This window comes from Poecilia reticulata, chromosome 1 (assembly GCF_904066995.2).
Source record: "Poecilia reticulata chromosome 1, P_reticulata-male-v2, whole genome shotgun sequence".
NCBI lineage: Eukaryota > Metazoa > Chordata > Actinopteri > Cyprinodontiformes > Poeciliidae > Poecilia > Poecilia reticulata.
Window position 1 is genome coordinate 19,452,152 of NC_088830.1, and position 13,711 is coordinate 19,465,862.

At 36.8% G+C, this 13,711-nt stretch overlaps 1 protein-coding gene across 2 annotated transcripts in view; it reads right to left on the reverse strand.

Annotated features, from left to right (window-relative positions):
* Nucleotides 1-1,236: 1,236 nt before the first annotated feature.
* Nucleotides 1,237-13,711, reverse strand: part of ctnna2 (catenin (cadherin-associated protein), alpha 2) — a 322,747-nt gene continuing 310,272 nt past the window's right edge. For both annotated transcript variants that reach the window (XM_008413693.3, XM_008413702.3), the window contains exons 17-18: nt 5,318-5,452; nt 1,237-2,350 (exon numbers count right to left, since the gene is read on the reverse strand). In XM_008413693.3, coding sequence (XP_008411915.1) covers nt 2,063-2,350; nt 5,318-5,452 — 423 coding nt within the window. In that variant the 3' untranslated portion in view covers nt 1,237-2,062. The remainder of the gene's footprint in view (nt 2,351-5,317; nt 5,453-13,711) is intronic.

The following is a 13,711-nucleotide window of genomic DNA, read 5'->3' on the forward strand; positions in this document are numbered from 1 at the left end:
GTGTAGATGTGACATGACTGAAAGGTGTTTTCAGCAGGACGACCTCAGTTTCTTGGAGTTCATTGAACAGATGGCAGTTCACAAATTTCTGCAGCAAAACTCTGTGGTGAAGACACAAAGCTTAAACCTCAAAGAGAAGGAAATGTCAGGCCGTTTATAGTCCTTGTAGATATCAAAGAAAGAGCCAAGGTCAGAGGATGTCATGTCGATGGCAACGGAAAAACAATAAGGGAAGCGTTAATGTCGCTTTGGAAAAGAAAAGTTCAAGGAGAACTTTGACCTTTTTGAAATAAAAGACAAGTTAAAGGTATGTCGTCTGGGAATCTCTGTGTGAAGTCATCCATTCATGATGTTGACGGAAAAAGCCATTTGTTTAGGAGAACTGGCGCAAACATATCAAAATATTAACACCTCAGGTCACAATGAAGTACGAAAGTCGACCTATGACACTGGATCAAAACATTTTTGCATTGAAAGACTTTCTCAATACAGGTCTTTAAATCTGTGAAGATTATGCTTGATCCTTTAAATTAACTACAAATTTTACCCACTGAAATACTCCTACAGTTAAATTAATTAGGGTATTTGTTTTGAGCCTTTTCTAATTTTGAACATGACACAGAGACAGATTTGCTCATTAGAAATGACCCTTGGCAGAAAGAAACTTCCTGGACTGAGAATTGTCCACATTTAAAAGAGGTATAAAACACACTTTTAGGATAAATCCCATCCCTATTTATTCATGCAGATAACAGCTAAAGGAAACAGCTTTGCATTCTGATGACTGCAACTGTTTATGTTGCGCAATTGTCACGGGGAAAAAAAATACCATCAGCTGAGAGCTCGTAGAAATATTAGTGCAGGAGAAGAAAAGTGGAGACATTGCAACATTTTGATTCATCCCATTATCTTGCATATTGCAGCACCACTTATTAAATTAGAAAAACCGTTATGACATAATTCCTCCAGCCAAATGACAGTGAGTGCATTGTCAGTTCAGGAACGAACCTGATCTCTCTGCTAATTAGACAAAAAAAAAAGATGTTTAGCTGCATTTCATTGATCACTTCTGCATTTACTGTGAAGAACTTCAAACTTATGCAAAAATAAAATGCAATTTGGTGTTGGGAGATTGGTGGATTGCATTTCTTTGCGAATGTCTATCTTCTTACTCCCCCACAGTGAGGAGCAATTATTTATTCATGCTGGTAAGAACAACACAGGAAACTTGGAGGGTCAAGTTAAGGAATTTATTAGAGAAGGGTGAATATAAAGTTACTGTATGCAGGGATTCTATTCTCAGAGCAAACCACAACTAATCAATCCTCTCTGTCTAAATGATACGCTACACAACTTCCAAACAAGCTCATCATAGTTAGTGATGAAATCTATAAATAAAAGAGATTTAAAGGGGGAATACATTAGACCATAAATGTGCTTTGGTAGAAAAAAGAAAACACCATGTGGATTATTGTCATAGTAATCGTTATGAGGAAGGAAACTATTCGGATCCTGATGCTTCTCAGGATTTTTAACATAGGATATTCCTAAAACTACAGGTTAACATTCAGATTGGAAGAAAAAAATAAAAATCAAGAGGGGTCAAAACCACCAATTTATTCAGCATAGAATGATTCCTCTGCTCATTCAGTTTCCATTCAGTTTTAGTGCGGTCACAAGCAGCCAGTCTGCAGCACGTTAATGATATAGCTAGAATATCGACTGACACTTTTTTTTTATTTGCCCCTTTTCCTCTTTTGATAAATATTAAGTCCCAGTTTTCAGAAGTAGTTTGTCACATTTTGGCTCTCACATTAAGCTACAATAAGATCAATAAATACTATCGGGTGTGTTGGTGTTCTGTGAGCCATGAAGACCACAGTGTTAGCCGAGCCACAGTAAAGGCAGTTAAATATGTACTGCAGTCCTCCTGCGGTGTCACCAAGCACACACAGCAAACAGAAGTAGATTAACACAATGTGAAAAGGGACTTTTTTTTCACCGACTTATACCATCGTGTTTAGTTTTTTTTTCTCATTTTTTTTCATTATATTTTTTTATTTTAGAAGGAGTCCATGGCCTTGAATTCGCTGAGGGCCTGGACGGGGGATATGTGTTTCTTCTGGGAGCCTCGTCGCACGCGCGTCTGGCATTCCTCTGGTTTCTCCCGTTTGACCAAAGGCTTCTTCTCCGGAGCCTTCATGCGCCAGGAAACCACCGGTGAGTTAACCGCGGCCGTGCCGTAAACCTTCTGGTATTTGGTGGAGGCTACATAGGATGCCTTTACAGTCAGCACCACAGCATTCATGAGGTTCTTGGCTGCCTGGATCAGAGAGGTGGCGCTGTCCAACTGCATGAGGGAGAATAAAGAAAAATGTCAAAAAGTCAATGTGTGACATGAGGGAAAAGAGCAATTACTTTCTTGGCTTCGCCTTCAACATTAGGATGGAGAAGCTATGTGAAGTACCTTTCAGGATCTCTGATGCATCTAGCAATTAAGATGGATAAAAATACGGCCCTCGCTATATGACTACTTATTTTAGTATTTCTTAATGAGCAGACGCAAGGGTCAGGTCTACCTCTGTCTACTTCTGTTTTGTTTGCCTGACATTTAAGGGCCGGCGGCCAGGGGGCCTCCTCCTACATCACACTGAGATGAGTCAACTGTTTCAATTTAATGAGTGTGGATTCCAGCTGGCCACCATGAAAAGGTTGAAATCTCAGCAGGACTTGCATATCTAATGTGAAGAAAAGCTACGAGAAAGCAGAGAAATTATGGAGAACCAACTAAACACGCATTGGAAGCCAAAGTATAAATAATAAAATAAGTCAAGTTGAACTTTAAATGGGCAAGCGATATAATGTAAATGGGTAAAATAAAATGAAAGTGCCCTGTTTATTCTCGTCTTCTTCTGTGTAGCGATGACTGCGTGACAATGCAGATAAGAGAAGGATGATTAAGGATTTAGACAGCAAAAAAATGTCTTAAAGCAATTTTGTGAATTAGAGCACATTAAAGATAATTAGTTCAAACTAGGGCTGGGTGATAAATCGGTTCTGTTGAATAATTGAATTTGCTGTTTATGAAGATTTAATTTTCTGAAAATCTGAATTTTTTGCAGCTCGGGCTTCAGAGTGACATCATCCCTCTCAGGGCCGTTCCTCTTGTTTCACAAGCAGGTTTCACAGCTTGCAGTTATTTGGACTTTAAAACCAGGTCAACTTCCAGAACAGATGATTGAAATAAAACCAAGTTTTTGAAAACATTTTGTCATTCGTAATTTCTTTTTCAAGAAAAAGAACAAAAAAAAAAAGATCATAAATTGGATGTTTTTATTTGTAAGGCATATTGACTAGTACCGATACTTTATGAAGGAGTCCCTCTCTAAAATCAGTACCTTTAAGTTAAACCAAGCTATCCTATCCTTCGACAAACCTTTAGTGAAAATGATAACAATAAGGCATCAAACCACAAGAATAACTTAGCAGTTGTAAATCACAGTGGTGGAACTATCATGTCCTAAGTTAACTAATAAAGTGTCAAGAATTCATTTAAATCTCAAACTATTATCCAGGATGATGAAATACACATAAAACTGGGCTGCTGAATCAAAACAACAGTTCCAGGAATCTCATCTTTGAAGTTCTTATTCTGATCCTCAAAGTTTTGTCTTTGCCAGGAAACAACTGAGCCTCTAATATTTCTAGCAGAAATATCAAATTCAAGAGCAGATTTGATATGTTCTGCATTTTATTCCAAATTGTGGACCCAATATGTTTTTTAGTTATTAAAGATGTATATTGTTGAGTCAACATGCATCTTTGAAATCTACCAATGAGATTTCATAAACAAAAATGCTGATAATGATGAATAATGGCATTGGAATTTTCATCAGTGGTTTCCCGCCTGAAAGGGAAGAGGGAAAAGAGATATTTCCAGTAATTATTTATTTATATATTTTTTAATATTTAGTCCAACTATATATCATTTATCAACTTTTCGAGTAAAGGAAAAAGTTCAAATATATTTCTTGGGCTGACTGATTTGTAATTCCCTAGTTTTCATACAGAAATTAAAATGAGAATAAGATACTGGACATATATTTATAAAATCTTAAAATCTCTCAAAACAGAAAGCAAAGCCAATAAAATACTAAAAATTAATCATTTGAATGTATTTCTTTGTCTTTTGGGACAATACACAAATTAATTGATAATATAGCTAAGTTTAAGATGTTTGTTAATGAACAGACAGAGATGGATCAATAATGGATCAGCATCTGGAAGATATGTGAGTTAAACACACAGCAAGTCACAATGATGAGGCCAAATTCTTCTATAAAACGATTTGTTTTCCTAACCAACAATGAAGCATGTTGAATTAGGACACGCATATAAGTATTAAACAAAGGCACCTTTTACTAAAGTGGAAAGTTCTGAAATGTGCAATAAATCCATTATGGTACATTTTGAATTTCCACACATTGTATAATTAGAACTACTAAGCAAACAGACTCAGTGAATTGATTGGTATTTGATTAGAAATGTATTTCTCTGATTAATATTCAACTCAGAGAAACAACATGAACACTCCAGATTAATGTAATCCCAGGTACCATAGCAACCATTGTCTTTGCATCACTCAGGGTTGTAACATTTCACAGGTTAAAGTATAAATCTACTTGGTAAAAAAGTAACTTTACTAAGATTGACACCTTCTCTAAAGATTAAACCCTGAGCTAACCTTATAAACGAGCTGTGGCAATTGTACGCTGGCATATTACTAAAACTTACGTTACCTGTCTTTAATGTGCCCTTTGTTTCAAATTGACACATAGGTTGGATTTACTCTGCTGTTAACAAAACCCCCACATTCAAAAAGAACAATCTTCTTTATGTGGGTGCAGCACACAAGGCTGTGGTGCATAACCATCATCAGATTAATCTAATTAAGTTTTCCCTTGAACTAACTGTGGTAAAGGTAGGATTTCATGCACTGATTACTAATACATTAACTTTGACTGCATCAATAATGATTAGAAAACCATCTGGAGATCTTGTTTACTTGATGCAAAGTTTAATTGTGAAATAATGATCTTGTTTTTTAAAGTAATAATAATAATAATTATTATTTTGCTTTCGCGTCATTCTGCATAATCCTTTAACCTGTCATCTCAGCTCCATTGTGACCTCAACTAAAAAAAAGTTGAAATAGTAAACTGTAGGGCCAAATTAAGTGGTTCGGTAATAAAAACCTGTCTGGGAGCAGCAGGGATGATGGAGAAGAACATATGGTGTTTTCAAATGACAAACTTACCCCAGAAACAATGAGCTCTCCGCCCAGATTCTGCACCTCGGCCTTCACCTTGCTACAAATGTTGAGCTGATGACAGTACAGGGCGATTCTCTGCAGGTAGGCCAGCAGATCCTGCTTGCAGGCTGAGTCAGGGCACTAAAATTTTAATGGGGGTAGAAGAATAAAAATTGTTTAAAAACATGAACATGAAATAAAAAGCTGTTTATGTTCTTATTGCCTAACAGCAAAAGGGAAGTGCAGATTCTATATTGGACTGAAGTCTGGACTTTATTAGAGCCATTCTAACACACAAATACCATTTCATGATAATAAGTAACAAAAAGGTAAAAGGATGAAGGAGGTATAAAATGCTTGTATGGCACTGAATCATCAGTTGTTTATTATAATACACAACATAAATCAGCATGAAAAACATGAAGGGATTTACAGTGAACAGGAAATTGTGGAATTGGGATACTTAAGATTCAATAATACTCTGGGTCAAATAGTGTCTACATTCATAAAATAAAGCCTTTTGGTTGAATCTTGACTGAAAGTGCCTTTGTCAGTGGTATAATGTGAAAAAAAAAAGAACACTGCTGAAAAGATTTCATAGTCTCAATCCACTCAAAGACACAAAATTGGCAGGAGAAAAGGTCAATGGCTTCAATACACTGTTGCAAAAATCCCTCTGCCTATTAAAGAACACTTGCATAATTCTAAAAAGTAGATTTTTTTTCCCCCCTAAAAAAATTCATGAGTCAAACTCTGCCAAATTGGATTGCTATACGGGAGTTGTTTGTGATTGAAGTCAGGGTTATTTTAGTGCAGAACGAGAGGGAAAACAGCAGGCTTCACACATTCTGGGATGCAAATTACTCTACAACTTCTCTGCACAGGGCATTAGCTTGGAGACCTGATTCCTTCTTTTTCCATACTCATTTGCCCTCATCGCTTTAAAGGAATCAGAAGTCCTGACCTGGTCCTTTTGTCCTTTGTGCTACTTCAGCAGCAAAAAAAAAAAAAAAAAAAGACTACTCATACAGTGCAGCAAATGGACCAGCGTGGAATACAAGGACAGCCTCATTGGTTGTCCCGCTATCACACAGTTTGCCCTCGTAATTCCATCTGGAGGCCTTCCAGAAGCTAGCCATGGCCCACTAAACTCTCAGTGGGTAAAGAACTCTGCATCAGCTGCTTAAACACTGCGAGCATCATTTTGTGAAACACCTTTTCTTTTTTTTTTTTTTACAGCATTAATATTAAACGGTCCAAACTGGGACATTCAGCAGACCTGCATAGTGAAATGCACAACTCATTTACCTGACTTCTGGCCTGAGAGAGAGAGGGAGGTGGCAAGTTAAACATCTCTAATAGGCGCATACTTTACCTCCCCAAGGACTTGAGGAAGCCTTTGCCACTCAGATCCTTTCTTTTCCTCTGACAAAAGCCCTTTCTAAAACAAATGGTATTAACTGACTGGAGGTGCTTTTCCCTGGTGGCTAGAAATTCAGTGTAAAACAGTTTTTCTGTTGTTTGGTGAGATGTTTCATTCTTACGCCCACAAATGTACACTCAATGACCAAATTATTAGGCACAGCTCTTCTATTGTTCAACATCAAAAGTGAATATGACAATCACACAGGAGAAACCAAGAGCTGGTTTATCTGACATTACCTTTTGTTGAAGCCAAACCAGCTGTAAAACAAATAACCACCACAAACTTTAAAGAAGAATACAACGTCAGTGTCATCTAGAAACATGGTGCCTAACATGCAAAACAGACTGCAAAGCTTTTAGCGTGTTAATCAATTTATCGTGCTCCCTTTCTTCAGATATGGGTCAAAAATAGTCTAACTTTCACAGACCGAACAACTTGCCACCATGGATACTTTACGTTTGTAGTTTTTATAGAGTTTCTGAAAAGTGATTGATATACATTCAGCTGCCTCGTTGTTAAAAGACTTTAAACATTTATTACCCATATTCTGGTGACTATTTCCAGAACGATATGTACCAAGCCATAAAAGCTGATTTTTAGATTATCAACCCAACAGAACACTTTCAGGATGTGTTACGAGAAATGTGCAGCCAATAATTCTTCACCAAATGTGTGATGTCATTATATCAATAATTGAACATATATTCTAAGGGAAAAAGTGGTTCAACCCAGTAAATGTACCTGACGAAGTTGCTGGTAAATGTATTATGGTAAAGTTTCTTGGGCTGCAACTAATAATTATTTTAGTAATTGATTAATCTATTGATTAGTCTGAATCAATCAATTAATTGGATTAAAAAGTAGCCACATTCTGCAGAATTTACATTTAACCACTTAAGATTATTGAACAAAAATATAAAAGTTGTACTATAAATGCAAGTAAACAATTAAATGCCTTTTTCAAATAAGAACATGAACATTTAAACAGAATTGTAACCAGGTGTTGCTAAACATGTCACTGGAAGAGTTCTGTTTGAGCATTTTTACAAACAAAAGACTCCTCTGACCGTGCTCTTTCAGAAAAACAAACTGTTTCAAATCTGCATGCTCCAGATAAACGATTTATCCATTACTAAATTGGTTGACAATTAATTCAATAACTGATTCATCACGATTAATCCAATTAATTCAGCCCTAAAGGTTTTACTGTGGATTCTACAACTATAGGAATGGGACTTTGTAAAGTCCTGTAAAGAACCACATTAAGTGACACTGATCTGAAGCTGCTAACTCATTCAGCAACCGGTGAGGACTGGGCTGCGGGAGCGGCGGGGGTCTTGAGGGGAGATGTTTCTCACTGGGCATTATCGCTGCATCGCCACTCCTGGCTAGCATCACCACTAACAACACTTCAGGCCCAGGAGGACACATACAGGCGCAGCACCGCCTCAGGCGAGTTTGATGCAGACATGACACGATTGTTTCCCACTGTATGGCTGACTAATAGTCCACTGCTATCACTGATTCCCTGTTGATGTAAATAAATTGTACGGCCTATTACTTTGCTGGGCTCATTGAAGCTCTTACATTTCCCCTCCTTGTCTGACACGGTGAAGCAGAATTCATTACTGACTAGTCAGAAAGCACTCGTTGCTTTACCGCCTGACTTGGTTCGACCCTCTGAATATTCTCTCTGACCGCAAATGCCACTGTGGTTCCTGTTCTGTGAAACAGTCTTTTTGTCTTTTGTTTATGCCTAATTTAAGAAAAAGAATTAATCATGAATATTTAGCAAAAATCCTTTAGAAGAAGAAGAAAAACTTTAGTGTTCTGCCTCATACTGATGAACAGCTTTTTCATAAAGCTTTCATTTTGTAAGCTGCAGCCGTGAAATATGTTTTTTCTTATCTTTGTTTATGGCTTTTTGGGGGGGGGGGGGGCATACAATACATATCTAATGAAAGAAAAAAACAAGACATTCAAAACGAATGACGAATGACATATGGACAACACAGTGACAGACACATCCAGATACACACAGTGATACATGCCCTCTAATGGAAAGCTGTCACAAAGTAGGCCCTCTTTCAATGTTAAGTTCTTATGTAAAAAGACAAGCCTTTGGCTCTTAGCAGGGTTTAACATAAGGCAACTGTAACCTCAGAGGAACAGGAACACGCTACATATTACATATAAGACTTTTTATTTAGAAAAAGTAAAGTAAAAGGGAGAAAATTAAACCCTTACTGCTCAAGAATAATGATTAAAAGCAACTAGTTGTGACTAATCAAAAGCACTTAAATAACTGATTCTCAGCAGGTTGGAATCAATATTGTGGAAAGCTATTATTTCTACCCATCAATCTGAGACAGTAATAAGGCTATTTCAAGACCATTAGGAGTGAATCCTTTCACAGTAATAAATACAGTATTTTTCAAGAGCAGGAAATGCAATATAGTGAACAGCAGGCACAGGTTGATTACCTTTATCCAGATAACCTGACTAAATAGCTAATTAATATTGACACGCTGTTTGTATTAATATGCAGAGCAATATGGCGAAAAGAATTAATACCCAGCACACTTGAAAACTACTATTTGATTTATAGGGTGCTTAGTTTGCGGTTCTACTTGTCTACCTATGAATACTAAAATTACAACAACTAAAAGGTATATTTCCTAGACAAAGTACTTATAACCTGAGAATCAAAAGAGGGTGTACTTTTTTATATAGCTATGTTAAACATTATAAAAGCCTGTGCTATAAATCAAGTTTTAGAAAAAAAAAAAACCCAGTAAAACCCGAGATAGTCTTCCACCATCTTCCATACTGTATTCCTACAAGAGTCAGAACTGCTGATTTCATAACTTAAGCAGAATGAAACGGTTAACACTTGCTTATCGTTTTTGCTATAATTCATCGTATGCCATGTAGATCCTGAAAGGAAACAGAAATGAAAAGCATTCTCCTAGTTTCGCAGACTTTCTCAAGCAGCTTTTGAACTCCTGTCTTTTGGATCTGCTCTGACAGGGTGACATATGCCAACACTTTAAAAAGGAAAAAATGTGGACAAGTTACCCCGTAAACGTTCATAACTTCATGACATAAGCTATACAAAGAACAAAGACTCAATATTCTGACAAGCTGATATTTCCGGGCTTAGATACATTGACTCAGCAGAAGCAATGCTCAATGCTACACTTATCTTGTTCTGAATCCGCTAACAACCAGTAGTGCCTGTTAAACTCTGCATTCTGTTTTTACCAAAGAGTCTTTTATTTACACAGAACATCACATCACATTGGGGTTCACTGCTGTCAGCAAGCCACAAGGACTTTGCGTGTGGAGTCCTGCATTTTTATGTGACAAATGATGAAACACCTTGATGTCTAGCTGTACGCATTTTAGTCAACTAAATAATTTCTTTACCTGACGCTTGAAAGGATTTCTTAATTGTACTCAGAGCTCAAGCTGAAAGCTAAATAAAACGATACTTAAATGAAAAAGAAAAAAAAAAGAAACGTGATTACTTGGATGTTTATTCATATCAACACCCAATCCCACTACTGTGCATCTGCCTTGCCTTTCATCTTTATTGGAAGAATACTCTGCTGTAGGTAAGCAGCGCTTCACCTTTCTAATGTAGCACATGCTGTTTACTTTTCAGCAAACCCAAAGTGCCAAGGATTGTTTTGAAACTGCTGCATCAGCATCGTATAAAATACATCGACCATGTACGAGACATGCATTTCAAAATGTATACATGTTCTATAGCAGGAAATTGCATTACTTCATTTATTGCTTCGTTTTACTGTCATTCTGCATGCACCAATGAAGATTCATTGTCCTCAGCATATAAAGTGGCTCAATCTGATAGCAGTCTGACCCACATCCACTTTAATTCATCAAATATTTATTTATCCACTTGGGTCCTATACACTGTGCATAGACAATTGGACATTCAGCATAAGATAAATAATTATTAAAAATAAAAAAAAAATAAAAAAAGTTGGTGATACAGTCAATGTATGTAATGTGTCCAGGCACAGAATAGCACTGTATTATACACCATTCATACCAATAGACATGCACTGTACACATCTGCACATGACAAGCACCCCACATATTTCAATAAAATAATGTTTTTTTTTTTGTCAACAAGTGGAGCACCCATGTTCATCAGCCATGAAAATTAGCACAGTAGCCAGTTACAATGTTGTTCTTTTACTACTTTTGAATAGCTCTCTGCACAGTTTTAATATCTACTGTGCCATACGCTGCATTAATTAAACTAATTGCTTAAAAATTATTGAATCCTACACTAAAGATTTGCTCTGAAATATTTGGTGCAAAATGTTAAATCATTCCTCGTAGTAAAACAGAAGAAACGACAGCCCAAAAAACTGAATGTTCCCTGATTGTCAATCACTACGTTCCCCTAGACCCCATCTCAACCTCACCCCCCGTATGGGCCACAGGGGGTTACTGATGCTTTCAGTCTCAGAGTGATATGAATCAAACTCTTTGCCCTACATGGTAATCAGCTGAATGACACCCACTGAGATTGCAGAAGAGAACATTTCACAAAGATTTGGCAGCATTGTTGAAGCAGACAAGAAAGGAATAAATGTTATTTCAGAGACATATCCTCCTCTCCTCCAGATGAATTTCAGAAACAGCCAAAGTTTCTGCCAAAGAAAACTTAAGTTGTTAGGCAGCAAATACTTATGATATTTTATGTTGGGTTGCACAGCATTTAATGCAGCACTTACTGCTGTGCAGCAACAGAGATGTGCAGACCACAGTAGAAATGTTATTTGAAATTAATAAAATTGTGCAAACACCAGCATGTATGTAAACACTGAGTTTGTTGGGAGCAACGATGTTCTAGTCTTACAGTTACTGGGATTTGATGAAAACGCTCCATTGTTCATTTAGGATGCAGATGTCTGTCACTGAAGAAAACGTAAGAACAAGGTGGAGGTATTCAGTCCTGCATCCAGTCATCCTCTGATACTTTACTATGTCAAAGCAAACTATGTTACTTTACTGTATTGGTAAAGCTGCATGCTATGCAGTCACCTATGTTAAATGTTTTTATTTCATTAGTTTGTTAGGTGAATAAAGCCAAATTATGTTGATCATGATTGATTTGTTAAAGTAATAAAAGTGTAAACATGCAAGGGAGTGAAGACTTTTTATAGGTACTGCTTATGGCATCCTAGAGTTCCATGTACATGGAACACACACAAACTATCAAAAAAATTAAAGTCTAATACATCTACATATGTTCGGATATCAACTTATCCACTGTGATGAAAGAACATGTGATATTTAGCATTATTTATTGTGTCAGTGCTTGAGATAGAAGAAAGAAGCATAGAAAATGGGGGTAGAAAGACATTATGGGACTGAGGTTCCCAAAAGCCTTTTTGTCAAAGTCAAGTACAATATTTAAATGACTATGAAAAAGCTTGCTGCCCTCTCATCATTCTAGGCTGAATTGTCTTCTTGTCTTCTTGTGCTCGTCAATAGGACTGACAAGGTTTACTACTTACATAGAATAGCGGAAATATATTTCTACATAATGTCAAGCTGCAGTGTTCTCAACAAGCCCACCTACAAGAATGTGCGAATGCAAAATACTTGTCTTCTTTATGCACAAGGACAGGGAATCGATGTTATCTGCTTTTGTTGCATGTTTTTACGATGTGATAAAGAATAAAACTGATGTCTTTGGTTTTAATAAGCTATGCGTTTCTGTTCTGCTTGCCTGGGTGGGGAGAGTAGCCAGAATTTATACTCAAGTTAAAGCGCCACAACTTCAATGGATTTTTCCTCAAGTAAAAAGAACAAAATAGCAACCAAAAAAGTTACACAAGAGTTCAAAAGTATTTGGTAAAAACGTCACTCCAGTGCTCAGTACCCGAGTGTTTTGATGTAATAATATATGATTTAATATTTACAAATTATGTAATTAGATGGACAAAATATAAACTTATTTGCAAATAATAAATAAATACATTACTGTGAAAAAAAAATCCAGTCAAACTTTTTTCTGAATCAATTATTTTCAAAGTAAAACTATTGAAACCAATACTTACAGTAATGTCTATATATGTTAGACCAGGGTAAGGTACCCTCAGTGACAACGTCCACTTTTAACTTTATATTCAATTGACCTAAAAATGGCACAACAGGCTCAGGAGATAGAAAATAACATTAAAATTATAAAGTTTGTGTACAAACGAGACATCTCACTTTAACAAACTATGGGTGGTTGGTCAAAACAAAACATGCTTGATCTTCTTCATTCAGTAAAGTTACTCACTGTGGGCAGAGTAGCCAGAAATTACACACAAGTAAGAGTAGCGACATTTCACAGCAAAGTTGTTGCTCAAGTACAAGTAAAAAGTATGGTGTAGTAAAACTCAAAGCTCAATGCACATCTATGTCAAAAAACTCACACAAGTAAATTTAATTGAGTAAATGTAACTTGTCACTGGCCACAAATGAATGTTTGAGATAGTCAACACATGCTGAAAATTAAACACCCTTATATTCCACTTTGTCCAGCGGAAAGCTCTGATGTCTCTAGAAGTGTGACAGAAGGCTCTGCATATTCAGCACTGCCTGGGCTAAGAAATGTTAAAGTGAGAATCAAAAATGGCAAGCCACCTGGCCTCTTTATTACAGCAAACTGTTCATTTCCGACACAGGTTCTTCAAGAGATTTGCCTCATGGCGTGCAGTATTCCCTCCCACTCGAGCCTTGTTAAACACTGATTGTCATTTGGCAGTCCACATGCCAACAAGTGAACACACTCACAAACAAAATAGTTGAAGCTTCTTAGTGCTTGCTACAAAGTGTGGGCTAAACAACAGGTGTGACATTCAAGTAGAAACAAGCGCGGTTACATCCGAGACAAACAGAAAAACACATCCCTGTTGGTGATCGTTAATACATAGGAGGGA